This window comes from Neolamprologus multifasciatus, chromosome 14 (genome assembly GCF_963576455.1).
Source record: "Neolamprologus multifasciatus chromosome 14, fNeoMul1.2, whole genome shotgun sequence".
NCBI lineage: Eukaryota > Metazoa > Chordata > Actinopteri > Cichliformes > Cichlidae > Neolamprologus > Neolamprologus multifasciatus.
In genome coordinates this window covers 4866939-4893432 of record NC_140452.1, presented here as the reverse complement: position 1 = coordinate 4893432, position 26494 = coordinate 4866939, and the positions used below count along the sequence as shown (strand labels likewise).

Sequence of the window (26494 nt, the reverse complement as noted above, 5' to 3'; positions counted from 1 at the left end):
CCAACTATATTATGTGTCCAGTGCTCAGTTCCATCTTTTAGCCTATAGCTTGTGCTGTATTGTATCTATTTTTCCCTTATCCAGTATAGTGAGAAGATGCCCCACACATTTATTGGCAATATTTGTTAAAAAAAATCAACACTTCTCTGGCATGTGACTGTTTATCCGTTTGAACTGAGAGCAGGGAAGGTTGTCATGATGCATCTGGGTAGCTTTTCAGCATATTATATTCTACTCAACAGGGGAAATTATTCACAGCCTTAAAATCTGCAAAGGCAGTGATTTTGTCAAAATATGATGGAAAATTTGGGAAAGAAAAGGGATGTCTGCCCAATGAAACACTGGGAAGCTACTTGAGTAAAGTTAGTGGAGTTCTTTCAGTTTCACAAGTGGAAAGTATGACGTATAGTCACACAATAAATAAGGAGAAGCGAGAACGAGTGCAAGAAGGCAGAAAAGACCATATGAAGAAACTTCAGCTTCCTTTTGTTTTTATTGTAGTAGTATTTGTTCTTCACATGCTAACTGTCAAACCTGCAAAGTTTTTGTGTGTTTGCTTTAAGCTGAATAAATCAATATTTCAGACAACTCAGCATTAGCAACATGCCCCATGTTATCCTTCATGTCCTACGCCCCGGTTTAAATTTGTTTGGATCTAGTTACCCTGCACTCAAATCTACATTTAAACTTCTCAAGGACCTGCAGAGGGTGGACAAAGCTGCTAAGGGTGTCATCAGAATCACAGTGTATATGACCAAGATATGACAGAGATATACACTGTGACTGGCACAAGAAGACCAGCTGAATAATAAGGAAAATAACCCACTCTGAACACTACCTGTTATCCCTCTCCACTTTACCTTTTAGACTGATTTTATTACACCCTGCAACTGCTATTCTTACATTTTTTATTTATACTTTTATTATTCTGCATAGAATTGAAGAGCTGCTAAAGAGACTGCCGTTACTTACCATTAAAATTTAAAAACTTAAAGTTCAGTTTTGAAAATGTAAATTAAATGGATAAAACTTTAGTCAATTTGAACATTCAGATATTTTGCACTGCATACCACTAAAAGTATGCACTTTATTTTTTTTTTCTTAGATTCCAAATGAATACTTTGAGTTATTCTTTAGATTTCTTTAAACCCTTAAAGTCTTGTGCGACCCATAATTCCTCTTTACGTTGCATGAGAGAGACCAGAGTTTCACCTACTTTTTCTTTTAGTATTTGAAGGCATTTCAAAGTTGTACACTTAATGTTACAGGGTTTCAGGTTTGTGGGTTTCCTTTCAATTTTTTTTTTTTTTTACCAAGAAAACTACTTCCTATTTGCAAAACTACTTTCACACCATCAGGGTCATCTTCCTGTAAAGAAAGAGATGCACCGAGATGCAGGAAATCATCAGTGAACACGTTTGCACTACTACTTACAAGCTTCTGGCTCGAGTGAAACAAGCAAACCAAGCTTTTTATGCAGCATTTCATCACTTGAAACCACGAAATTCTCAATAAATGAATAAAATTGTTAGCTAAAGAGAACCGATAAATGGTTAAAACAGGCTCATGAATATAGCTGTTATATGGACTGCTAACTAAACATTTTAGATGCATGTCTGAAATATAAACCCACTACCAACTGATTAAAGATTTAGGCAGTTTGCTACAGAGGTAGGCTACATGCACCGAGCGTAAGAGATAAAGCAGTGCAGGTGTTTATAAGGTGGTGCTGAAGGGAATTATTTTTAACCCATCTAACAGGGTTTTGAGGGTGGAGGCTACATCAGATGACCAAGGTTGAAAACCACCATCATACAGGATGTGGCCAAAACACTGCACAACTTTTAAAGGTACATGTTCACGTTTTCTCTCCACCCAGTTAAGGATCTTTTGACCTTTCTGTTGTCAGCTAGCCAATCATAAAGGTAAAGAAGTGCTCATCCCCAGATGAACAAGTTGAGAAAGCATGTAATGATTTCTTTGAATGTGAATGTGTTAATATGTCAGTAACTGTACTATATTATGTTTTGTCTAAGATGTTTTAAAATGCTCATTCCCACAGTCAAAAATGCTGCAGCCTGCTTAAAAAACTGAAAATCCCACTGGGCCCACCCAATCTTAAATCGTCACTCTAATTAAAATACAAAATAAAGTGATGTATTTCTTTAAAACTCTATTCAAAAAACATAAATAACAAGGGCTGTCAGGTATAAATTACTAAAGCTTTCCAGTCTATACAATGTGTTTAAATCAATGTAGAACTAACCTGCCACTGGATCTTCAATAGAAAAACAGTAAATTTAGGTCACAGTAATTAGTAATATCTCAAGCTAACCACCTCCTATTGGCAATTTTATTTTAACTTTTACATAAATAATTACATTTATATAAATATGTAACTTTATATACTTGTAATTTCTATTACTGTAGCCCACCTGTAGATTAAAGATAGTTAATTTGCAGTAATACAAATCTGAGTTACTAACAAAATGCTTTCAGTAAGAATAATTATATGTTGCACCAGTGGTCATAGACCCACATGATTCAATTCAACTCAATTTTATTTATATACCACCAAATCACAACAACAGTCGCCTCAAGGCGCTTTATATTGTACAATAATACAGAGAAAAACCCAACTATCATATGTCCCCCTATGAGCAGCACTTTGGTGACAGTGGGAAGGAAAAACTCCCTTTTAACAGGAAGAAACCTCCAGAAGAACCAGGCTCAGGGAGGGGCGGCCATCCTTCTCTCACCCGGTTGGGGTGAGAGAACTAAGGGCTCATTTACTTATTTAGACACACAACAGTAACAGTGATGACATTATAGACGAGAACAACTGATGAATGTAAACGATACACTCACTCATGTAGCTACTAAAATCTCCAAACGTATTAAAGGTTGACAAAATCTCACATTCACTTTCACAAAGCAGTAAAAACAGAAACAAAGAAATCAATATTATACATATAATTCACAATAATCAATGCATATCCCCTGTTATACTACAGATAAGTATGAATCCCTTATTCCATGAAATCATTAATGTACTTATTAGCGCTTATTATGAGTTTCCTTTGACCAAAATTCAATCCTGTCTCGGCGGCCTGGAAAGAGGTAGAAGCGCTTGGTTAGAGTGCATCTGTCTTTGGTTGGCATCTGTCTCAGTGTCACAGAGGGAAAATCTTCAAAGCGTTGCATGACCTGTGTGATGAAAACATAACCAGTGACTGCATCTGTTTGCCTGCAGCACTATCACCAAACGAGTTTTCAGGTACTTACTTTTCTGAAGAGCTCGTCGATGTCGTCCTCATGGGAGCACGTGTTGAATACCTCCTTGATGAACTGGATCAGAAAAGACCCGCGGTCTTCCTGTCTGTATGAAACAGTGTCTGCAGGAAATCATGCGAAAACAGAATGAGACTATGCTTGTGTGTTATTGGTGCAAATTTCAGATGCTTATCTTAATAATGGCAGAAACTTTTTGCATAATAAAACCCATCAGCAGACAAACTGACCTGGGGTGCTGGACAGAAGTGAAATGAAGTCCTTTTCTTTGTGCACATATCGAGTAGAGTCATCCACAATGCTGTTTTCATCAAAGCGGCTCTGTGACACATCATCACAGACCACTTTTGCACTGTCACTAACCATCACGGAGCCACCAGATTCTGCAACACACGCAGCATGCTTTTAATTCAGGTCCAAACTGTAGCTACGAGGACATTTCTGGATGTTGGTCAGATGAAATGATTGAAAGTCACCTCCTCTGCACGCCTGGATGATGATGATCTTTGGTTTGTTTAGCAGTGCTGAGCATTTCTGTGAGCCCAAGTACTTGTAAATATTGTCAACAGGGAATTCATCTGGTTCCACTTCTTCTCTGTGATTGACACCGAGGACTATTCCCCGTTTCCCGTGAGACATAATCACCACAAACACACTGTCTGTCTCTTTGAGTTTGGGATGTTTGGAGAAATTCATCAGAGCCTCATCGATCATCTGATTGAACACAAAAAGTCCCATCAGCATCAGTTATTTTGTCACTCAGCCTTAATTTGCTAGGAAAGAATAAAAGATTAGTATTTAAATACCTTTCCAGTGAGATCTTTGTATCTGACCACTTCATAATGCAGAGATCGGAGAAGCTTATCCATGTTCTCCTCGTCAACTTCAGCTCCTTTTCGGGTTAATCTCTCATCAGAAAAATTTCGATTAGTGATTAGCAGGGCCACACGACTGCTGATGGACTTTTCTGCCACAGGGTAAATCTAAAAATACAAATGTAAAGACAGAATATTTACAGTTATAAATGTAAAATTTAAGTGTATAAACTTACAAAGTATTCCAAATTTGAATCTTGTTCGTTAAAAGTGTTTGAACAGTCATGACAAACATTTTTATCGTTCAGCTTTGTCCTCCAGAAAGAGTCAGTTGTGGCGATGAGTTCGGACGACCAGCTTTGCTCCTTCTGAGACGCTGCAGCTGGAAAAAAGAAAAGCACTGTTCAGACTTTATTCTGTACGATTTCCTTCTTCCAAACAGGGCGAACTCACCAGGAGGCTGACCACAGGACAGACCCAGCTCAGAGTAAAGTGTAGGATCTCTCTTCTCCAGGTGTTCGATCATCTTCCTGCTAGCTTTATCTCCTTTCCTCTTCACCATGTCGATGAGAGCACGGGCCATGTCTGCTTTGTTGCTGTTGTCTTCGAGCACAGAGTCTGTCTCTCCTTCATTCAGCAAACCCTCTTCTAAAAGGTCATCCAGGAGCTGTTTAAGAAGGGCTTTTGATACCTTTTCAACAAACCGTCCTCTCACTCTGGCAAGCTCCTTATCTAGAGGGAAGAATGAGATCAAATAATAATGTCAAAATCAAAATCTATCACACATTAACACTTGGAGTGCATGAACCTTCTGTCTTACCTGCCATCTTTCATAACCTTTACTTCACAAATTTGCAACCTGTGTCCTCCAGCATGTACAAATGATTGTGTGTTTGCCAAGATGTTTTTATCTATTAATAGTTGTGTGGAAGCCACACTTCCATGGAAGTGGTTGTAATCAAGTCAAACTTGAAATGCAACATAAAATATTTTCTTTTTCTTCTGAGCAGTGGTCTCTTAGAAATGAAGTCATGACAATTATCTTTGTTTGCAAAGAACACATCTTTTGTATTTTCTAAGAGTCATGTTCCTGAGCACCTCCTGCACTACTTGTGCTTTCTGTATGTTACGATTTGCAAACCTTTATGTGTGCTCATGTGTGCTGTGAAGTATTTTGGACAGCACTGCCTGATTTCCTAGGAACAAAGAGATGCCAATAAGTGGTTATAGAGCAGTTAATGAAATGCAAGATGTTTTTAAATTCAAGGATCAACTAGCTTTTGCATTTTTAACATTTTTATTTAGGCCTCAACTTGTATTGAACAAGAGTTCATAAACTCTTCTTCCTGCTTTAGGCAAGGCAAGTCAAGTCAAGGCAAGGCAAGGCAAGGCAAGTTTATTTGTATAGCACAATTCAACAACAATGTGATTCAAAGTGCTTTACAGAGACGTTAGAAACAAAAACAAATAAAAAGCATGATTTAAAATTGATTAAAACAAGCAAACAAACTAACTAATTAACAAATAAAACAAACAAACAAACAAAACAGTATATAAAATCAAAACAGATAAAATCAGAACAGTAGATAAAATCAGTAGTTAAAATGTAAGTTTTGAAATTTAAGCTTAAGTGCGGATTTGGTGCTTTATTCAAATGCAGCTGAGAACAGGTGAGTCTTCAACCTGGATTTAAATAAACTGAGTGTTTCAGCTGATTGGAGGCTTTCTGGGAGTTTGTTCCAGATATAAGGAGCATAAAAGCTGAATGCAGCTTCTCCGTGTCTGGTTCTGACTCTGGGAACTGATAAAAGACCGGATCCAGATGACCTGAGGGATCTGGAAGGTTCATACTGGGTCAGGAGGTCACTGATGTATTTTGGTCCTAAACCATTCAGAGCTTCATAGACCAGCATCAGAACTTTAAAGTCTATCCTCTGACGGACAGGCAGCCAGTGTAAAGACCTCAGAGCTGGACTGATGTGGTCCACTTTTTTGGTTTTAGTGAGGACTCGAGCAGCAGAGTTCTGAATGAGCTGTAGTTGTCTGACTGATTTTTTAGGTAGACCTGTAAAGATGCTGTTACAGTAATCAAGCCTACTAAAGATGAATGCATGGACTAGTTTTTCCAGGTCCTGTTGAGACATCAGATCTTTTATTCTTGAAATATTCTTGAGGTGATAGTAAGCTGATTTTGTTATTGTCTTGATGTGTTTTTCTAAGTTTAGGTCTGCATCCATCACTACACCCAAATTTCTCGCCTGATTTGTGGTTTTTAGGTTTATAGACTGAAGTTCTCTGGTGACCTGTAATCGTTTTTCTTTGGCGCCAAAGACTATTACCTCAGTTTTGTTTTTGTTTAGCTGGAGAAAATTGTGGCACAACCAGTCATTAATTTCCTCAATGCATTTACCAAGAGCCTGTACAGGGCCTCGGTCTCCTGGTGACATTGTGATATATATTTGTGTGTCATCTGCATAGCTGTGATAGTTTATTTTGTTGTTCTTTATAATCTGTGCCAGTGGGAGCATGTAAATGTTAAACAGAAGGGGTCCCAGGATGGAACCTTGGGGAACTCCACATGTGATACTTGTCTGCTCAGATGTGAAGTTACCTGTTGATACAAAGTATTTCCTGTTTTCTAAGTATGTTTTGAACCAGGTTAGTACAGTTCCTGAAAGACCTGTCCAGTTCTCCAGTCGTTTGAGTAATATGTTGTGGTCAACTGTATCAAATGCTGCACTGAGATCCAGTAAAACTAAGACTGACATTTTTCCACTGTCTGTATTCAGACATATGTCATTAAACACTTTGGTCAGAGCGGTTTCAGTGCTGTGGTTCTGTCTAAAACCTGACTGGAAGGCATCATAGCAGTTATTCTGTTTTAAGAAGTAATTGAGCTGTTGAGAAACTGCTTTTTCAATGATCTTACTTAAAAATGGAAGATTTGAGATCGGCCTGTAGTTGTTCATTTGTGTCTTGTCAAGATTGTCCTTTTTTAGTATAGGTTTTATTACAGCAGTTTTTAGTGATTCTGGAAACACACGATCTGTAACAGGTCTGACTCTAAGGTCTTTGAGACCTTTTTGAAAAAACTTGTTGACAGGACATCTAAACAGCAAGAGGAGGAGTTCAGTTGAGCTAAGATGTCCTCCAGGTCTTTGCTGTTAATCGGGTGAAACTGTTTCATGGTGTTTAAACAGTTTTTCGGTGGACACAGTACATATTCTGGATCTGCTGTTGATGTACCAATTGCTTGTCTAATCTTTTGGATTTTTTCTGTGAAGAATTTGACCTGCAAGTCATTGCAGGCCATGGTCGAATGAAGTTCAGCTGCCACTGACACAGGAGGGTTTGTTAGCCTGTCAACTGTAGAAAATAAGACCTGAGCATTATGACTGTTTTTGGTGATGATGTCAGAGAAGTAGGACCTCCTTGCATTCCTCAGTTGTAAATTATAATTGTGAAGTTTCTCTTTATAGATGTCATAATGAACCTGGAGGTTAGTTTTAGACAAGCTGCTGCTTGTCTAAAACTAACCTCCAGGTTTGTTTTAGACAGTCTATGCCTAACGTGCATAGACAAGCTGCTGCTTTCGTGACAATGTTTCTTCTTACTTTCATAGGTTCATCTGCTGCACGTTAGGCATATAAACTCTCAAATCTTGCATTTATAACTTAATTTATTTTCAATTTATTTTCAGATATTTTCACGCCTAACTTACAATAAATGCATTTTGTGTATACTGAATTATGATCAAAACAGCTTGCTTTAAAAAGAAGGCAGACATAAGGAACAGGGAGTAAACGTGAAACTTGGGCTGCTGACAAAGAAAACAGAAAGATGAGATAAAAGCAGTTTACCGACAGTATCAACATTTCCGTGTCCTTTGAATTACCACAACATGTCACGTCATGTTTGAACTGAACATTTCAACTCTACGATGTTTTAATGGCCAATATTATACGTTAATGAGAAAAAAAAAAAAAAAAAAAAAACATAACCAGAGAAAAATCGCCATCTCTCTTCATTTCATAGAATAATTTTCTTTCCATCTACCGTTCCTTTGCTGAGTGTTTCCAATACACTGAACTATGCCTGTACGGTTGACTGCATCAAGACCACAGATATTCTTATCTATCATTGCAAGATCTCGAAGAAGAGAAACAAGTTCAGTAAGTTTCAGTTCACAAGTAATCCCCCTCCCTTCACCTGCCTTACTTGGAAGTGTCTGCTCTGAATAACTATGAAAACCAGTGGCGGTCCTAGCCTGTTTGGTGCCCCCCCCCCCCACACACATATTTGAAGAGAGAGACAGCGTATGCAAACGTTGTATGCAAACGGCTACTAAACAAACATCATAATTCGTCATACAATGACAACAGGACAAATCAACAACTGACAATCAACCTCTTCTTGACCAGCTCCTGGATGACATTTTGGAGGATGGCATCTTGAATGATGGAGAGAGAGAGTCAATAGTTGAGGAGAACAATAACCGAGCCGACAAGGCGCGCTGCCTCATTGACACTGTGAGGAAAAAAGGAGATCTAGCCAGCAACAAGTTGATTTCTCACCTTCAAAATAGAGATCCTCTGCTTTTCGCTGAGCTGGGTCTGATTGTCTGACCAGGTGAGATGGGATACATCAGTGGAGCTTATCAACACATATGAGCAAAAGGAGGCTTTAACCCTGATTTTATGACATAGTGTCACAAACTGATGTTGTACTTTGACACCGAAATACAGAAATAGGATCTATCAGGCTTTGACTTTAGTTGATGCCACTTAGGTTATGTTTAATCTCTACGCATTGTTGTTTGGCACCATGTTTTTTTTTTTTTAACCGTTACCTGATTTTTGGTATTTATGTTTTTATCCACAGGAGGAAACGAAAACCTCGTGAACACTCATCCCTACTGCCGAGACTTTATGAATTAAAGAAATGTGGAGTGAACATGCTCATCTTTCATCATCATTACTTTTCAAAGCAATAATATCAACATGAATGATCACATCTAAAGATACAATAATGTATCTTAATATTTTGTTTACACTCTAGAGCACTATTATATGATGCTTTTATATTTTGCCGACGTGACAATCATAAAAACAATCTATTTGTGCTCTCAGATGTGCATGAAAATAAAACTGTAACGGTTCCAGGTTCCTCTGTACATTATTTTTTGCATGAGATGGATGAGAATGACAGAAATTACAATCTGTTTACATTAAGATCACTTTATAATCTAGTTGAATTAAATCTCAACGACAGTAAATGAGCTTGTGTGTTTATTAGATAGTGAATGGTTAGCATGGGTGCCACGGTGTTTTATAATGTTACAGTATAGTTTTAGCCATTATAAGTTACAGTTTAATGTTACTCACATCAAAGTAGGAGCACCACAGGCCTGCTTTGACTTTTAAACACATATTTATGCACTGCGCGGTACTACTATGTAGGTCATATGCGGAAAGGAGGAGCCTTTATCGTTCATCTCTGATAGCAAACATTACGCAAGCATAATCAGGTTAAAGTCAGCAGCAATTTAAGCAGGTTGGCCACACAAGTTTTGAGCAATGGCAGGTAAGAGCACACGGACTAAATGCATTTTATTCTACGTTGTCATATATGAGTTTAGCCAGCGAGCAGGAATGCAGCACAATAGGCATAAAGTGTTTACCACCACTGCATTGTGTTACGAACGTTTTGCGGAAGACAGCGGCGGAAAATATGTATTCTTACACTTTCGACAGTTTTGCAACAAAAGTATTTGTCAGACAAAAGTTTGAATAGTGCGATTCGACATTTGTTATTTCCATTCATGTTTATGCCAGGTTGGATCCATACTTTGGTTTTGCACCGCGGAAAATTATTCCCGCCCGGATGTCTGTTGTTGAAAAAATCGTCTGGTGGAAGGGTTTCAGAGATGAGAGAGCGAGGGTTTAAGTTTCTTTGTTGGCAACTATTTGCGTTATGTATACGCACTGAATCCACGGAGGCTGTTCTTTAAGTACAACTTCTAAAGATGGGAGGTCACACATTTCCAAAGTGCGACAGGATAGCATATAGAGTTTGTTTTGTTTTGTTTGTTTTTATTAAAATATCCAAATTTGTATGTTGACGACAGGCATCGGTAATGGTTTCGTTATGCACTAAAACAGTAGCTTCGTTTTTACTCTGCACTTTATGAGGAAAAAGGACATATCAGCCATTTCCTATTTCCTTTCCAGCTGAAGAACACCAGGCGTTACTATAATATGGCAGGGTGTCCTACGTAGTGCGCAAACATTCACTCTTTATATGGAACCAGCGTTTGAAATGCTGAAGTGATTCATGCACATGAAATGTTGTAGATTCTAATCTCTCAGGGGATCATTCTGTAAATGTGGGTCTTTCACCGTTAACTGCATTAAGATGCCGGATTATTAGATACAACTAATATATTTTACTTTGTTACAAAGCAATAAATCTGTACATAGATCACAATGTTTGTGTGGTATCGCAAGAAATGAGTTGGTTATATAAATATATGAGTATGCATAATAGTTATTATTCATAGATACCTACATCCTGAGTTCCTGTTATTCATCTGAAAGAAATAGAATGAGTGTGTTGTTACAATGGTAATGCAGTATTGGTTCTGTGTTACATTAATGTTGTAAGAAAGTGAAAGAAGGGTGTGTCCTGTCGAGACAGTAGAAAATGGATACTGATGTTCTGTACATGCCCTGAAAAGAAGGTTCAGTAAACCACTTGCAACGATACTCCATTGTAAGGCTCAGTTATTTTATTTTTATTTTTTGAAGATGCAACAGTTTGCTTTTAATTTAAAAAAAAAAAAGACTATTCAACTTTTAGAGTCATTGTGAAAACCACAGTTTGTAGTGATGCTGACATGTGTTATGCGTTACTGCTCCCCACCACAAAGTGAAGGGTATTCGATATATTAAATAAAATATATTAAATAAAAACATCAAAATGTATACATCGCCCACTTAGTTTGAGACGAAAAGTTTTCAAAGGTCAGCAATCTTTCTAAACATTTCTAAAAATGACATATTCTCTATTCTAGATAAGGAGCTTGACAGGGTACGGCCAGACTTTGTGAAGGGTGTGTCCGAACCGGTTATAAAGCTGCTGCTTGACAACCTCGTAAAAGATGGTGTGCTGAATGGTATGGAGAGCGAGTCAATACTGGAAGAGAATGGCAGCAGAGCTGATAAGGCGCGCTGTCTCATCGACATTGTTAAGAAAAAAGGAGACAAGGCCAGCAGCAAGATGATCGTTCACCTTAAAAGTGGAGACTCTTCACTTTACGAAAACCTTGGTTTGTCTTGCAGTCAGCCTCCTGAGGCAGGTGAGAAACCTGAAAAATATTTTTATTAAAAAATATAGTGCAGAAGATAATGTAATGATCACACAGGTACAAACAGAATAAAATACATTATTTCAAGCAATAATCTGTTTTGTCAGCCCCAGCTCCAGATCCTCAGAAGCCGCAGGAATGGTCAAATACACTGATCCGCACGACTGAGCAATTCTGGAAGATGAAAATGGATGATAAAAGTGTGAGTCATTCACAAAACTCATGTAAAATATCTCAGTTTGATAATAAGAAATAAAGTGTTTTCTTATTAAAGTTAATGTTGAGACACAAGATAGATTTTTCAACTTTTTTCCCTTTATTTTTGTTTTCCAGATTTACCATGTGACCAAAGACGCCTTTAAAAATCGCGTAGCTCTGCTGATCACTAACATAAAGTTTACTGATGGGAAATTCAATAGAAATGGAGCTGAGAGAGACGAGGAGAACATGAGGAAGCTGCTCTCTGCTCTGGGTTATGAAGTGGTGAAACACACAAATCTCACGGGAAAGGTATTTTTATTAAAAGGGAAAATCTGGGGAAAACTTTTATGTCTGGTTTGTTTTGAGATACAGTAAGTTATGCCTTGACTTTTTTTGTTATGTTCTTACAGGCAATTAATAAGGCTCTAATTGACTTCTCCAAACATCCAAAACTCAAAGATACAGACAGTGTGTTGGTGGTTATAATGTCTCACGGGAAGCTAGGAGCGGTCCTTGGTGTCGACTGCAAAGAACCCCTTTGTGATAATGAGGAACAAGATGCGTATGAGGTGAACAACATTTACAAGCAGTTGAGCTCAGACAAGTGTCCTGCACTTCTGAACAAACCCAAGATCATCATCATCCAGGCCTGCAGAGGAGGTGATCACCTTCTGTTCTTACAGTTACAAAAAAAAAGGATTAAGTTATAGATTTGCTGGAGTCTTCTTATCTTACAAGTACATTGAATATGTTTCAGAGGGGAAAGGAGCTGTGTTTGTTAGTGACTGTGCAAAGCCAGATCTGGTCTCTGATGACTTGAAACAGCCAAGTCCATCCCTGTTTGCTGATGAAGAGGGCTTAGAAGACGACAGTCTACGATGTGTACACAAGGAGAAAGACTTCATTTCTCTTCTCTCCAGCACTCCAGGTCAGTGTAGCTAGGCAATTATTAAAACTTAGTGACACACGCAGTGATGACACGCATGAAGCTGTAATGATAACACCCCCCCCCCTCCTCAAAAAAAACTATCCAATTTCTGTCTCTGAATTTTCTTCCTGCAGATACTGTGTCAATAAGACACACGAGTCAAGGGTCTATCCTCATACAGTACATTGTTCAGGTTTTCAACACCTTTGCACATCAAGACGACATCGATGAGCTCTTTAGAAAAGTAAGCGCTGCAAGTGTAAATTGTTTTATACTTCTTGGAAGCAAGTCTCATTACTTCACAACCATGTTGATACTGCTTGTGACATTTATGTGGACAGTTACTTTAAAGCAATATTCAAATTACACTTCAATTATCACTGGGAAATAGTGCATGTACAGTATTAAAAGTAAAATAATAAAAGGTTAAAAAGAAGGTTTTCAAAGCATTTTTCATCTCCTGGAAGTTACGCTTACAGGAATCAATGAGTGTCATATCTGTCACTTGTGTTTCTGGTACATGTGGAAAGTTGTATTGCTATAGTCAAGCAGTAATTACTTTGTTCTCGTGTCATTAGTGTGATAATGTTGTACATCATTTATATCATACAGGTGATGGAACGCTTTGAAGACTTCGAGGCTCAAAACAGGAGACAGATGCCAACAAAAGACAGATGCACACTGACAAAACGCTTCTACTTCTTTCCAGGCCTCTGAGATATTTTTACAGTTACCTCAACTTTGCTGCCATTTCAATTGATGTTTTTAGTGCTCAAAGTTAGGTCATTTTGTAATTTCCAAAGAACTACAAAGAGATGCAAACCTAGAAGCAAAAAGATGACATGATCTCACAGTTAGACAAAAACGGCCACAATAAGATGCAAAATAGCTACAAACAGATGGAAAATACAATGATAATAAAAATGTAAAAAGAATGAAACAAAGCTACCATCTGTCTGTCTCCTTTGTTAAAAAAAATCCTGATGACATTTGTAGCTTCATGTGAGACCCATGCACACAAAACACATCAACAGTGAAATATCCTCTATGTGGCAATTGGCGACAGTTGGATGGACGAACTGGAAGAGACATCCAGCAGAAACAGGGTCAGAGAGGGACAGTCATACTCTCTTCCACAGCATGTCTTTGTCCTATCTTCCTCCCTTCCCCCCATCTTCCCCGAAGATAGCCACCCCTCCCTCAACCTGGTTCTGCTAGGGCTATCTTCCTGTTATAAGGGAGTTTTTCCTTCCCACTGTCGCTAAACCTCTTGCTTGCATAGGAGTCCATATGACTGTTAGCTTTTCTCTGTTTTCTTTGTATTATTTTTTTTCTATTATTCTAGAGTAACATGTAAAGTATCCTGACATAACTGTTGCTGTGTTTTCATGCTATACAAAAACAAAAAAATAAAAATAAAATGCGCTTTGCTTTTATTTTCCACTCACTGCCTTTCTCTCTCTTTGGATTCATACACCACTGCTGCATTTAGCTTAAGTAGTTACTACACTCTGCCTCTCTCTCCTACAGAGTGTCTTGCTCTCAGTTCTTCTCATCTCTGCCCTTGTCGCCACATCTTCCTGTTAAAAAAAGAATCCACTGGTGTTAAGTGCTTGTTCAAAGGGGGTCATCTGACTGTAATTGTGCTTTTTTGTTTGTTTATTTATACCACAGGACCTTCAGCCGACAATATAAAGTGCCCTGAGGTGACAACTGGTATACTGGTTTAATACAGATGTAGATTGGTATTGCTAGGGAAATAAGCCCCCACACCTGGGCAGTGGCGGTCCTAGCCTGTTTGGTGCCCTGGGCAAACACCCCCTCTGGCGCCCCCCCCCCCCCCACACACACACACACACACATGAAGAGAGAGACAGCGTATGCAAACGTTGTATGCAAACGTTGTATGCAAACGGCTACTAAACAGACATCATAATTCGTCACACAATGAGAACAGGACAAATCAACAATTGACACTGACTAATTAATATTATATTATTGTATATATTGTTTGGAGTTTAGTCTGTTACTGTTACTATTTTTACCATTTCTTCCTGGAGGAACTGTAACCCACATAATTTCCTTAGGGATTAAGAAAGTATCCTGATTCTTAATGTTTTAGGATACATGACCTGCCATTATCCAATGACACATCTGCTTACCTGCATCTTTTGCTCGTTTCTCCTTGTAGGAGTCATAATTAAATGTATTGAATTTTAATGATCACTGGGTTTTCATTTGTTTGGTTGCTATGGTGATGTGTAACGGGAGTCACGTGGGTGCTAGCGGCGACATTAAGAGGGCGTTGTCAGTCTGTCTTTCACTGGTTTGATTTTGACAGAGAGGAGGGCTGGGTAGCCATAGTTTTTGTTGACCGCAGCACAACGAGTTTCCCCTTGTTGCATTAGAGCCTGTGATGTTTTAAGAGTTTGAATCGCGAGCCGATCACATTGCTTTGTAAACTTTTCAAGCACTTTAATAAACAAGCGAGCAATTCCACCTCTCGCATTATTGCGTAAAGTTGACAGGCAAATAGGCAGGCTCAGTCCCCGGCCTCTACTCCTCCTCTTCTTTTCTCCTTTTTTTTTTTAGAGTTTAAAAACGGGTTGTGTGTGAGACTTTAAATCAACAAAATATAAAATATACATTTTAAATTGTTATTGATCCCTTTACCCCTGATCCTAAAGTGTATATTTATTTTCTTACTCTTCTTATATTTATTGTTTGTTTGCTTGCACTGCTGTAACTGGAGCCTCGTCGTCTCGTCTCTCTGTATACTGGACTGTATGTAGCGGAGATGACAATAAAGTTTACTTTGACTTCAGCAGCGAGCAGGCGCACCGAGGGCTCTCGCGCTCACTTTTCGAGTATAGAATTTTGAAAAAACATCGGTGCAAATTATAAGTCTGTATCATGATGTCTGCTGTTTTCGTGTTTGTTGGTTTGTTTGTAATTTGTTTTATTTTGCGAGTTGGTAATTTTTGCTGCTCCAGCCAGCCAGAGCATCCCCCGCCCTCTCCTGCCTGTGCCGCAAGCAGCAGGCGCACCTCGCAAACGGAGGGCGCCCTTACTCCCAGCAAATAGGCGATAGAAAACCAATGCCATTCCCAATATGCGCTGGCATGATGTCGGGGCAGCATGAGAACAAGCCGTGATGCCGCCCCCACCATGATGCCGCCCCGGGCAACCGCCGTGCCGCCCATAAAGAATCTGTGGGATATTGTGAAGAGAAAGTTGAGAGATGCAAGACCCAACACTCTGGATGAGCTTAAGGTCGCTATCGAAGCATCCTGGGCCTCCATAACACCTCGGCAGTGCCACAGGCTGATTGCCTCCATGCCACGCCGCATTGAAGAAGTAATTTCTGCAAAAGGATTCCCGACCAAGTATTGAGTGCATAACTGAACATAATTATTTGAAGGTTGACTTTTTTTTGTATTAAAAACACTTTTCTTTTATTGGTCAGATGAAATATGCTAATTTTTTGAGATAGGAATTTTGGGTTTTCATAAGCTGTATGCCAAAATCATCAATATTAAACCAATGAAAGGCTTGAACTACTTCAGTTGTGTGTAATGAATCTAAAATATATGAAAGTCTACTGTTTATCAGTACATTACAGAAAATAATGAACTTTATCACAATATGCTAATTTTTTGCGAAGGACTTGTATGTGTCAGGCTGGGTCTTAGGCTTTACCTCTTTCTGAAAGTCTCGGGCATCCCCAGGTGTGGGGGCTTATTTCCCCCACCACACTCCCTGTCAGTGGCTGGTGCCCCTGGGGCATTGTAAGGACTGAAAATTAAAAAAAATCCTTTAAAAAATCTTCTAAGCTATGACCATCAAGTGGACCAGTATAGCAAAAGCCCTATAGCAATACCAATCTACATCTGTATTAAACCAGTATACCAGTTGTCACCTCAGGGCACTTTATATTGTCGGCTAAATAAGATGAACTGAGACCAGAAGAACTGAGAGCATGACACTCTGTAGGAGAGAGAGGCAGAGTGTAGTAACTACTTAAGTTAAATGCAGCAGTGGTGTATGAATCCAAAGAGAGAGAAAGGCAGTGAGTGGAAAATAAAAGCAAAGCGCATTTTATTTTTATTTTTTTGTTTTTTTATAGCATGAAAACACAGCAACAGTTATGTCAGGATACTTTACATGTTACTCTAGAATAATAGAAAAAAAATAATACAAAGAAAACAGAGAAAAGCTAACAGTCATATGGACTCCTATGCAAGCAAGAGGTTTAGCGACAGTGGGAAGGAAAAACTCCCTTATAACAGGAAGATAGCCCTAGCAGAACCAGGTTGAGGGAGGGGTGCCTATCTTCGGGGAAGATGGGGTGAAGGGAGGAAGATAGGACAAAGACACGCTGTGGAAGAGAGTATGACTGTCCCTCTCTGACCCTGTTTCTGCTGGATGTCTCTTCCAGTTCGTCCATCCAACCGTCGCCAATTGCCACATAGAGGATATTTCACTGTTGATGTGTTTTGTGTGCATGGGTCTCACATGAAGCTACAAATGTCATCAGGATTTTTTTTAACAAAGGAGACAGACAGATGGTAGCTTTGTTTCATTCTTTTTACATTTTTATTATCATTGTATTTTCCATCTGTTTGTAGCTATTTTGCATCTTATTGTGGCCGTTTTTGTCTAACTGTGAGATCATGTCATCTTTTTGCTTCTAGGTTTGCATCTCTTTGTAGTTCTTTGGAAATTACAAAATGACCTAACTTTGAGCACTAAAAACATCAATTGAAATGGCAGCAAAGTTGAAGTAACTGTAAAAATATCTCAGAGGCCTGGAAAGAAGTAGAAGCGTTTTGTCAGTGTGCATCTGTCTTTTGTTGGCATCTGTTTCCTGTTTTGAGCCTCGAAGTCTTCAAAGCGTTCCATCACCTGTATGATATAAATGATGTACAACATTATCACACTAATGACACGAGAACAAAGTAATTACTGCTTGACTATAGCAATACAACTTTCCACATGTACCAGAAACACAAGTGACAGATATGACACTCATTGATTCCTGTAAGCGTAACTTCCAGGAGATGAAAAATGCTTTGAAAACCTTCTTTTTAACCTTTTATTATTTTACTTTTAATACTGTACATGCACTATTTCCCAGTGATAATTGAAGTGTAATTTGAATATTGCTTTAAAGTAACTGTCCACATAAATGTCACAAGCAGTATCGACATGGTTGTGAAGTAATGAGACTTGCTTCCAAGAAGTATAAAACAATTTACACTTGCAGCGCTTACTTTTCTAAAGAGCTCATCGATGTCGTCTTGATGTGCAAAGGTGTTGAAAACCTGAACAATGTACTGTATGAGGATAGACCCTTGACTCGTGTGTCTTATTGACACAGTATCTGCAGGAAGAAAATTCAGAGACAGAAATTGGATAGTTTTTTTGAGGAGGGGGGGGGGGGGGTGTTATCATTACAGCTTCATGCGTGTCATCACTGCGTGTGTCACTAAGTTTTAATAATTGCCTAGCTACACTGACCTGGAGTGCTGGAGAGAAGAGAAATGAAGTCTTTCTCCTTGTGTACACATCGTAGACTGTCGTCTTCTAAGCCCTCTTCATCAGCAAACAGGGATGGACTTGGCTGGTTCAAGTCATCACAGACCAGATCTGGCTTTGCACAGTCACTAACAAACACAGCTCCTTTCCCCTCTGAAACATATTCAATGTACTTGTAAGATAAGAAGACTCCAGCAAATCTATAACTTAATCCTTTTTTTTGTAACTGTAAGAACAGAAGGTGATCACCTCCTCTGCAGGCCTGGATGATGATGATCTTGGGTTTGTTCAGAAGTGCAGGACACTTGTCTGAGCTCAACTGCTTGTAAATGTTGTTCACCTCATACGCATCTTGTTCCTCATTATCACAAAGGGGTTCTTTGCAGTCGACACCAAGGACCGCTCCTAGCTTCCCGTGAGACATTATAACCACCAACACACTGTCTGTATCTTTGAGTTTTGGATGTTTGGAGAAGTCAATTAGAGCCTTATTAATTGCCTGTAAGAACATAACAAAAAAAGTCAAGGCATAACTTACTGTATCTCAAAACAAACCAGACATAAAAGTTTTCCCCAGATTTTCCCTTTTAATAAAAATACCTTTCCCGTGAGATTTGTGTGTTTCACCACTTCATAACCCAGAGCAGAGAGCAGCTTCCTCATGCTCTCCTCGTCTCTCTCAGCTCCATTTCTATTGAATTTCCCATCAGTAAACTTTATGTTAGTGATCAGCAGAGCTACGCGATTTTTAAAGGCGTCTTTGGTCACATGGTAAATCTGGAAAACAAAAATAAAGGGAAAAAAGTTGAAAAATCTATCTTGTGTCTCAACATTAACTTTAATAAGAAAACACTTTATTTCTTATTATCAAACTGAGATATTTTACATGAGTTTTGTGAATGACTCACACTTTTATCATCCATTTTCATCTTCCAGAATTGCTCAGTCGTGCGGATCAGTGTATTTGACCATTCCGGCGGCTTCTGAGGATCTGGAGCTGGGGCTGACAAAACAGATTATTGCTTGAAATAATGTATTTTATTCTGTTTGTACCTGTGTGATCATTACATTATCTTCTGCACTATATTTTTTAATAAAAATATTTTTCAGGTTTCTCACCTGCCTCAGGAGGCTGACTGCAAGACAAACCAAGGTTTTCGTAAAGTGAAGAGTCTCCACTTTTAAGGTGAACGATCATCTTGCTGCTGGCCTTGTCTCCTTTTTTCTTAACAATGTCGATGAGACAGCGCGCCTTATCAGCTCTGCTGCCATTCTCTTCCAGTATTGACTCGCTCTCCATATTATTCAGCACACCATCTTTTACGAGGTTGTCAAGCAGCAGCTTTATAACCGGTTCGGACACACCCTTCACAAAGTCTGGCCGTACCCTGTCAAGCTCCTTATCTGGAATAGAGAATATGTCATTTTTAGAAATGTTTAGAAAGACTGCTGACCTTTGAAAACTTTTCATCTCAAACTAAGTGGGCGATGTATACATTTTGATGTTTTTATTTAATATATTTTATTTAATATATCGAATACCCTTCACTTTGTGGTGGGGAGCAGTAACGCATAACACATGTCAGCATCACTACAAACTGTGGTTTTCACAATGACTCTAAAAGTTGAATAGTCTTTTTTTTTTTTTAAATTAAAAGCAAACTGTTGCATCTTCAAAAAATAAAAATAAAATAACTGAGCCTTACAATGGAGTATCGTTGCAAGTGGTTTACTGAACCTTCTTTTCAGGGCATGTACAGAACATCAGTATCCATTTTCTACTGTCTCGACAGGACACACCCTTCTTTCACTTTCTTACAACATTAATGTAACACAGAACCAATACTGCATTACCATTGTAACAACACACTCATTCTATTTCTTTCAGATGAATAACAGGAACTCAGGATGTAGGTATCTATGAATAATAACTATTATGCATACTCATATATTTATATAACCAACTCATTTCTTGCGATACCACACAAACATTGTGATCTATGTACAGATTTATTGCTTTGTAACAAAGTAAAATGTATTAGTTGTATCTAATAATCTGGCATCTTAATGCAGTTAACGGTGAAAGACCCACATTTACAGAATGATCCCCTGAGAGATTAGAATCTACAACATTTCATGTGCATGAATCACTTCAGCATTTCAAACGCTGGTTCCATATAAAGAGTGAATGTTTGCGCACTACGTAGGACACCCTGCCATATTATAGTAACGCCTGGTGTTCTTCGGATTGACCGAGGAAATGGCTGATATGTCCTTTTTCCTCATAAAGTGCAGAGTAAAAACGAAGCTACTGTTTTAGTGCATAACGAAACCATTACCGATGCCTGTCGTCAACATACAAATTTGGATATTTTAATAAAAAACAAACAAAACAAACTCTATATGCTATCCTGTCGCACTTTGGAAATGTGTGACCTCTCATCTTTAGAAGTTGTACTTAAAGAACAGCCTCCGTGGATTCAGTGTGTATACATAACGCAAATAGTTGTCAACAAAGAAACTTAAACCCTCGCTCCTCTCATCTCTGAAACCCTTCCACCAGACGATTTTTTCAACAACAGACATCCGGGCGGGAATAATTTTCCGCGGTGCAAAACCAAAGTATGGATCCAACCTGGCATAAACATGAATGAAAATAACAAATGTCGAATCGCACTATTCAAACTTTTGTCTGACAAACACTTTTGTTGCAAAACTGTCGAAAGTGTAAGAATACATATTTTCCGCCGCTGTCTTCCGCAAAACGTTCGTAACACAATGCAGTGGTGGTAAACACTTTATGCCTATTGTGCTGCATTCCTGCTCGCTGGCTAAACTCATATATGACAACGTAGAATAAAATGCATTTAGTCCGTGTGCTCTTACCTGCCATTGCTCAAAACTTGTGTGGCCAACCTGCTTAAATTGCTGCTGACTTTAACCTGATTATGCTTGCGTAATGTTTGCTATCAGAGATGAACGATAAGGCTCCTCATTTCCGCATATGACCTACATAGTAGTACCGCGCAGCGCATAAATATGTGTTTAAAAGTCAAAGCAGGCCTGTGGTGCTCCTACTTTGACGTGAGTAACATTAAACTGTAACTTATAATGGCTAAAACTATACTGTAACATTATAAAACACCGTGGCACCCATGCTAACCATTCACTTGGGAGCCATAACAAACAAACAAACGAACAAACAAAAAACATAAACGAAAAACCCTCATGCGCTATAAAGGTCCACGTGTCATTGTACATGCAAATTAATCACACTATATAATAAACACACAAGCTCATTTACTGTCGTTGAGATTTAATTCAACTAGATTATAAAGTGATCTTAATGTAAACAGATTGTAATTTCTGTAATTCTCATCCATCAACAGTTTTATTTTCATGCACATCTGAGAGCACAAATAGATTGTTTTTATGATTGTCACGTCGGCAAAATATAAAAGCATCATATAATAGTGCTCTAGAGTGTAAAAAAAATATTAAGATACATTATTGTATCTTTAGATGTGATCATTCATGTTGATATTATTGCTTTGAAAAGTAATGATGATGAAAGATGAGCATGTTCACTCCACATTTCTTTATTTCATAAAGTCTCGGCAGTAGGGATGAGTGTTCACGAGGTTTTCGTTTTCTCCTGTGGATAAAAACATAAATACCAAAAATCAGGTAACGGTTTAAAAAAAAACATGGTGCCAAACAACAATGCGTAGAGATTAAACATAACCTAAGTGGCATCAACTAAAGTCAAAGCCTGATAGATCCTATTTCTGTATTTCGGTGTCAAAGTACAACATCAGTTTGTGACACTATGTCATAAAATCAGGGTTAAAGCCTCCTTTTGCTCATATGTGTTGATAAGCTCCACTGATGTATCTCATCTCACCTGGTCAGACAATCAGACCCAGCTCAGCGAAAAGCATAGGATCTCTTTTTTGAAGGTGAGAAATCAACTTGTTGCTGGCTAGATCTCCTTTTTTCCTCACAGTGTCAATGAGGCAGCGCGCCTTGTCGGCTCGGTTCTTGTTCTCCTCAACTATTGACTCTCTCTCTCCATCATTCAAGATGCCATCCTCCAAAATGTCATCCAGGAGCTGGTCAAGAAGAGGTTTGGAGGTCTTTTCAACAAACTTACTCCTCACCCGCGCAAGCAGGGAGCTCGCGCTTTCTAGGAGAAAGAAAATCCCATTTATCAGGTTTAAGATGATTCAACGCAAACTCACGTAACAACTTGAATAATTTGCTCTCATTTTGACTTCTTAAGGTGACTTCAAGTGGTAAAAAAAATTAGTCAACACGCTTGTACACAAATTGAAACACATCTGTCATTTAGAAAGCTCAGTTCTCAGCTGTTGACCAGTGTTTGTTTGGATTTATTGGAAAACTGCGAGTTAAACTACAGAATCCTTCAGAACTGAGCAGTGATCTCTTTATAAAGCTCTGTTTGGTTTGCATTAGATTTTACAGGTGTACCTGATTTGAGATTTAATTAATATTTTAGTGCTGCATATTAAAAGCACTCCAGTGGCGTGCTTCCCATCTGAAAACACAAGATATTTCTAAAAATATTTCCTTTTCGAGATAAATGCAGCTAATTTATAACTAAATGTAACTTTTAAAATCTGTGTTGATATATTCTGGCCAGTGATCTTCATCCGGCGCTGTGTGGATATGTAAAGCGGTTATTTAAAAAAAGAAACAAAGAAAAGTGGGTGGGCAGTACAAAAATGAAACTACAAACGATTTCACGCTGAAAAAAGGAGGGAAAAGAATACAAATAAAAAAAAAAAGCAGAACAATTAACAGTATCACGTCATTTACTCTAAGGGCATCACTTAGGCGAATGCGTTTTGTGAAAACACAATCTCTGCGGATACTAAACAGGATTTAGATCGAAGGAGGATCTCCTTTGCTTTTCACTCTGCAGTTGTGCCAAAAAAATGACAGCAGAGCTTTTAACCGGTGGTTTGCCTTACTACCAGGTCAAGTTTGATTTCATCCTAACTGAGCTCTGGCAACGAATAATTAATGACTAAGAGAGAAAAAAGGAAGTTTTCAATTATGAGTCAGATCCGTGTTTATCGCTATAGCCATTCTCCAACTTCCTCAACCCGTGCTGCTTGTTTGTATTAATTGCGTGTGATTTAAAACTTCAGTTATGTGTTCACATTTGAATAGCTACAACTTGCTTTAGATGACAAATCCCCTTACCTGCCATTGCGCTAGAACCTCAAATCACTCGAGACAGATGAGCAGCGTTCCAGCACGCATAGGTATAGTACGAGTCAATACAACTTTCGAGTCCTTTTTTTTGCCAGAGCTCGCCAAAGCCTAGCGTTCTTCCTCACATAAAAAACGATTGCGCCTCTACGTTACATTTTACGGTAGTGTATGGTGGCGCAACGTTGCATCCGGTCACATCCCTACCTTTCTACTGGTACCTACGAGTCATAAATGCAGCATATACACTGACCACTTCATTTGGTACACACAAAGCACAAAGCATATAGACACAAAGCACAAATTATTTACACTCATGGGAAAAAGAAGATTTTCACAAGATTACTCACAGTACACCCTTACTTCCATATGAATTCAGAGGATATGTAGCAGTTAGGTGCTCTTAATCAGATTCACAGAAGGGAAGTTATGAACTGTTTCTGAGAGACAAATAACACCAGGATCCTTTTCTACATAGCTGACAACTGTGCAGGGGCGGGTCTAGCAAAGTTTTGCCAGGGGGCCAGGTAGAGCATTAACAGGGAAAGGGGGGCACAAAGAAATACTTCTCTTTCTTATTCTCATTATTCTCTGAATCTTACAACCAAAGTGGTCATCTGATGTAAAATGTATAGAAATCACACACCACCACCCCAATTGTTATTGATCCTTTTACCTTAATTTTAAAGTGTATATTTGTACCCTTTACCTTTCCCTTAGTCTTGTAATGTTCCTGGGTCTGTTGACCCAGCGTTTTGAGTTTTAGTTTATTTGGATGTTATGTTTAAGTTCTTTAGGGTAGCTAAGTTAATTTGTTTATTAGATTCCCTTTGTGTTTTCTACCCCTGTATTTAAGTTTCCCTCCCCCTTTATGTGTTTCATGCTGCGTGTCTTATGTTGTCAAATTTATATTGTCATGTCTGCGTCCCATGTTTCCTGTTTTATTTTGAAGGTCTGTGTCCTATGTCAGTTTAGTCAGCGTTGCTTCCTTTGTCTCGTTCGCTGTGTCCCATTTCAGGGTCTGCACGCTTGAAGTACGCATTTTAAGTGCGGTTACCTCACTGCCATGCGATGACGGCTGTCCCAATTCGAAGTGTACTTGAAATGCATACTCCAAATGCGCCGTCGATTTCCCCAAATATCAAGCGTGGTCCGGTGCACGCTTCGTGGTCCCATATATCCCACAATTCATAGCGGGGCGGTGGGTGTGGATAATTTTGCCGCAAAATACGGCAGAAGGGAGCAGCCAAGAGTGAACTGTCAAAAGTAAGTACTGAATATGACGTCACTTATTCATGTGCGAATATTTAATAATGAAGAACATTAAAACATTGCTGTTGGCCACATGTGGCAAAGTTATGTGACACTAGTGATGTTTGTACTTTCAGCATTAACTTGGTTTTAAAGCCTTAATCTTACAGAGAATCTGATGATTTTATGGATAATTAAAGTCAGTCATATATCCACAAACACAACAAGCTGAAAGTCAGTGATATAGATTATATATATATATATATATATATATATATATATATATATATATATCATAATAATCTGACAATACTATAATATTGCCCATATTATATTTACATTACCACAGTGAGATGACTTTAGTCTCATGAACAACATTAATTAATTATTATTTACTAACTAATCTTAAATAACTGTTCAGTACAGAAATGAAGCCCTTGAATCATGTTTTACAGTCCTGTGGTCTCAGCCTCAGATACTCAACTAATCAAAGTGATGTCATGACAAAAATGAATGACCAACAAAACAATTTTCTCCTTCATTTCTGTCACACAAAGCTGTATGTAACGTTTCTCGCGGTTAGTATCATGGTTGCTAGGCAACCTGAACAGCGCGACGAAGCATAGACCGTCCCATTTCACAAGCCTCTCACTTCCGCACTTCTCGTACTTATAGTACGCACCGTACGTAGTACGCGTAGTGCGCGTACTTCAAGCGTGCAGACCCTGAAATGGGACACAGCCGTTATGTCAGACTAGTATTTGCTGTTTCCCCATGTGTTTCCACTTCCCCTAATCACCCTTGTGTGTACTTAGTCTGTGTGTTTCTGTTCATTCTTTGTCAGGTCGTCTGTTGTTTACGTCATGTTCTCCATGCCATGTTTCCAAGTTTCGTGTCGTTTGTTTAGTTCTCCCAGTTTAGTTTAATATTAGTATTATTTCAGCTTGCCTTGCCCTTTGTTTGTACCTTTTAAAATTTTTTTTTTTTACCAGCCTCATTAAACTGCTCGCTTTTTGTTAGTTTTGTTCCACGTTCCATTTTGTCTGAATTTTGGGTCCTCTCCGTCAAATTCAGAACGACCTGACCAGTATGGATCCAGCGGACATCTGTGAGGATTTTTGTGAGTTCAGCACTCGTGTGACCATTCTCCCTGGACAGTGGAAAATCTACTCCACTGTCCATGGACAATGGCATACTTGACGTTGACGTTTGCTGCGTGGGTTGCTTTACGGTCACAGGTGTACAGGCGTGCCGTAGGAGGATCTGTTGCTGAGGTGCAGTCGGGGTGGGGGTGGTCCCAGTCACAATGATTGAGACTGGTTGGTAAGGAAATCTTTGATTCAGGAGCAGGTGGCAGGGGGGATCTGAAGGTGGTTCAGAGGATGTTTGGAATTATGGTTTTACATGCTGAGTTGTAGTCCATGTAGCTCCTGTTCTCTAGATGGATCAGTGCTCTGTGAAGGGTGATGGTGATGGCATCCTCCATGGACCGATTGGCTCTGTAAGCAAACTGGTGGGGGTCAAGGGAGGGGGTAGACAGTCTCTGATGTGATGAGACACTATATGCTCAAAATACATCATGACTGCAGACATGAGGGCTATAGGTCTGTATTTAATGAGGCTGTTTATACCAGTTTTTTGGGGGATGGGAATGATCGTGCCTTCAGACAGCTGGAAATGGTGGCAGGGAGAGGTTAAACAGTCTAGTGGGGATCCCTGCCAGTTGGCTTTAACCACGGCCCCTGGGATGCCGTTGGGGCAGTGGATGTATGCGATGCCATGAAGGGTCTACACTGAGCCCTGTAGGTGAAGCAGGTTTTTTTTTTTTTTTTTAAATAATCTTATTGATATGGTGTATAGGTTTTA

At 38.9% G+C, this 26494-nt stretch overlaps 3 protein-coding genes across 5 annotated transcripts; 1 reads left to right on the top strand and 2 right to left on the bottom strand.

The window, feature by feature from the left end:
• Positions 1-129: 129 nt before the first annotated feature.
• Positions 130-5471, bottom strand: LOC146503292 (caspase a-like). Its single transcript, XM_085130595.1, has 8 exons — positions 4927-5471; positions 4560-4838; positions 4400-4488; positions 4098-4274; positions 3768-4005; positions 3522-3674; positions 3286-3395; positions 130-3207 (listed from the first exon to the last, which is right to left on the bottom strand). Exons 1-8 carry the CDS (start codon positions 4931-4933, stop codon positions 3058-3060), a joined length of 1203 nt encoding a protein of 400 aa, XP_084986721.1. The 5' UTR covers positions 4934-5471; the 3' UTR covers positions 130-3057.
• Positions 5472-9555: 4084 nt separating this feature from the next.
• Positions 9556-13545, top strand: LOC146503291 (caspase a-like). Of its 2 annotated transcripts, none has more exons than XM_085130597.1 (8): positions 9556-9672; positions 11179-11463; positions 11580-11674; positions 11806-11982; positions 12084-12333; positions 12431-12601; positions 12736-12845; positions 13214-13545. In XM_085130597.1, the coding sequence occupies exons 2-8, from the start codon at positions 11283-11285 to the stop codon at positions 13316-13318; spliced, it is 1089 nt and encodes a 362-aa protein (XP_084986723.1). In that variant the 5' UTR covers positions 9556-9672; positions 11179-11282; the 3' UTR covers positions 13319-13545. The 2 variants fall into 2 exon arrangements, with proteins under 2 accessions (XP_084986723.1, XP_084986722.1); XM_085130596.1 differs by having other exon boundaries at positions 9570-9689.
• Positions 13546-17181: 3636 nt separating this feature from the next.
• LOC146503290 (caspase a-like) lies at positions 17182-21159 on the bottom strand. 2 transcript variants are annotated; one of them, XM_085130599.1, is made up of 8 exons: positions 21043-21159; positions 19259-19543; positions 19048-19142; positions 18740-18916; positions 18389-18638; positions 18122-18292; positions 17875-17984; positions 17182-17506 (listed from the first exon to the last, which is right to left on the bottom strand). In XM_085130599.1, exons 2-8 carry the CDS (start codon positions 19437-19439, stop codon positions 17402-17404), a joined length of 1089 nt encoding a protein of 362 aa, XP_084986725.1. In that variant the 5' UTR covers positions 19440-19543; positions 21043-21159; the 3' UTR covers positions 17182-17401. The 2 variants fall into 2 exon arrangements, with proteins under 2 accessions (XP_084986725.1, XP_084986724.1); XM_085130598.1 differs by having other exon boundaries at positions 21026-21155.
• Positions 21160-26494: the final 5335 nt, after the last annotated feature.

Excerpts from the sequence above, each read along its gene's own strand:
- LOC146503291 (XM_085130596.1), top strand. Across the intron at positions 11,983-12,083 it reads ACACAAATCTCACGGGAAAG|GCAATTAATAAGGCTCTAAT; the intron begins GTATTTTTATTA and ends ATGTTCTTACAG. Across the intron at positions 12,334-12,430 it reads CATCCAGGCCTGCAGAGGAG|AGGGGAAAGGAGCTGTGTTT; the intron begins GTGATCACCTTC and ends AATATGTTTCAG.
- LOC146503290 (XM_085130598.1), bottom strand. Across the intron at positions 17,985-18,121 it reads TCTTCTCTCCAGCACTCCAG|ATACTGTGTCAATAAGACAC; the intron begins GTCAGTGTAGCT and ends TTCTTCCTGCAG. Across the intron at positions 17,507-17,874 it reads TCGATGAGCTCTTTAGAAAA|GTGATGGAACGCTTTGAAGA; the intron begins GTAAGCGCTGCA and ends TATATCATACAG.
- LOC146503292 (XM_085130595.1), bottom strand. Across the intron at positions 3,396-3,521 it reads ACTTCTGTCCAGCACCCCAG|ACACTGTTTCATACAGACAG; the intron begins GTCAGTTTGTCT and ends GATTTCCTGCAG. Across the intron at positions 3,208-3,285 it reads TCGACGAGCTCTTCAGAAAA|GTCATGCAACGCTTTGAAGA; the intron begins GTAAGTACCTGA and ends TTCATCACACAG.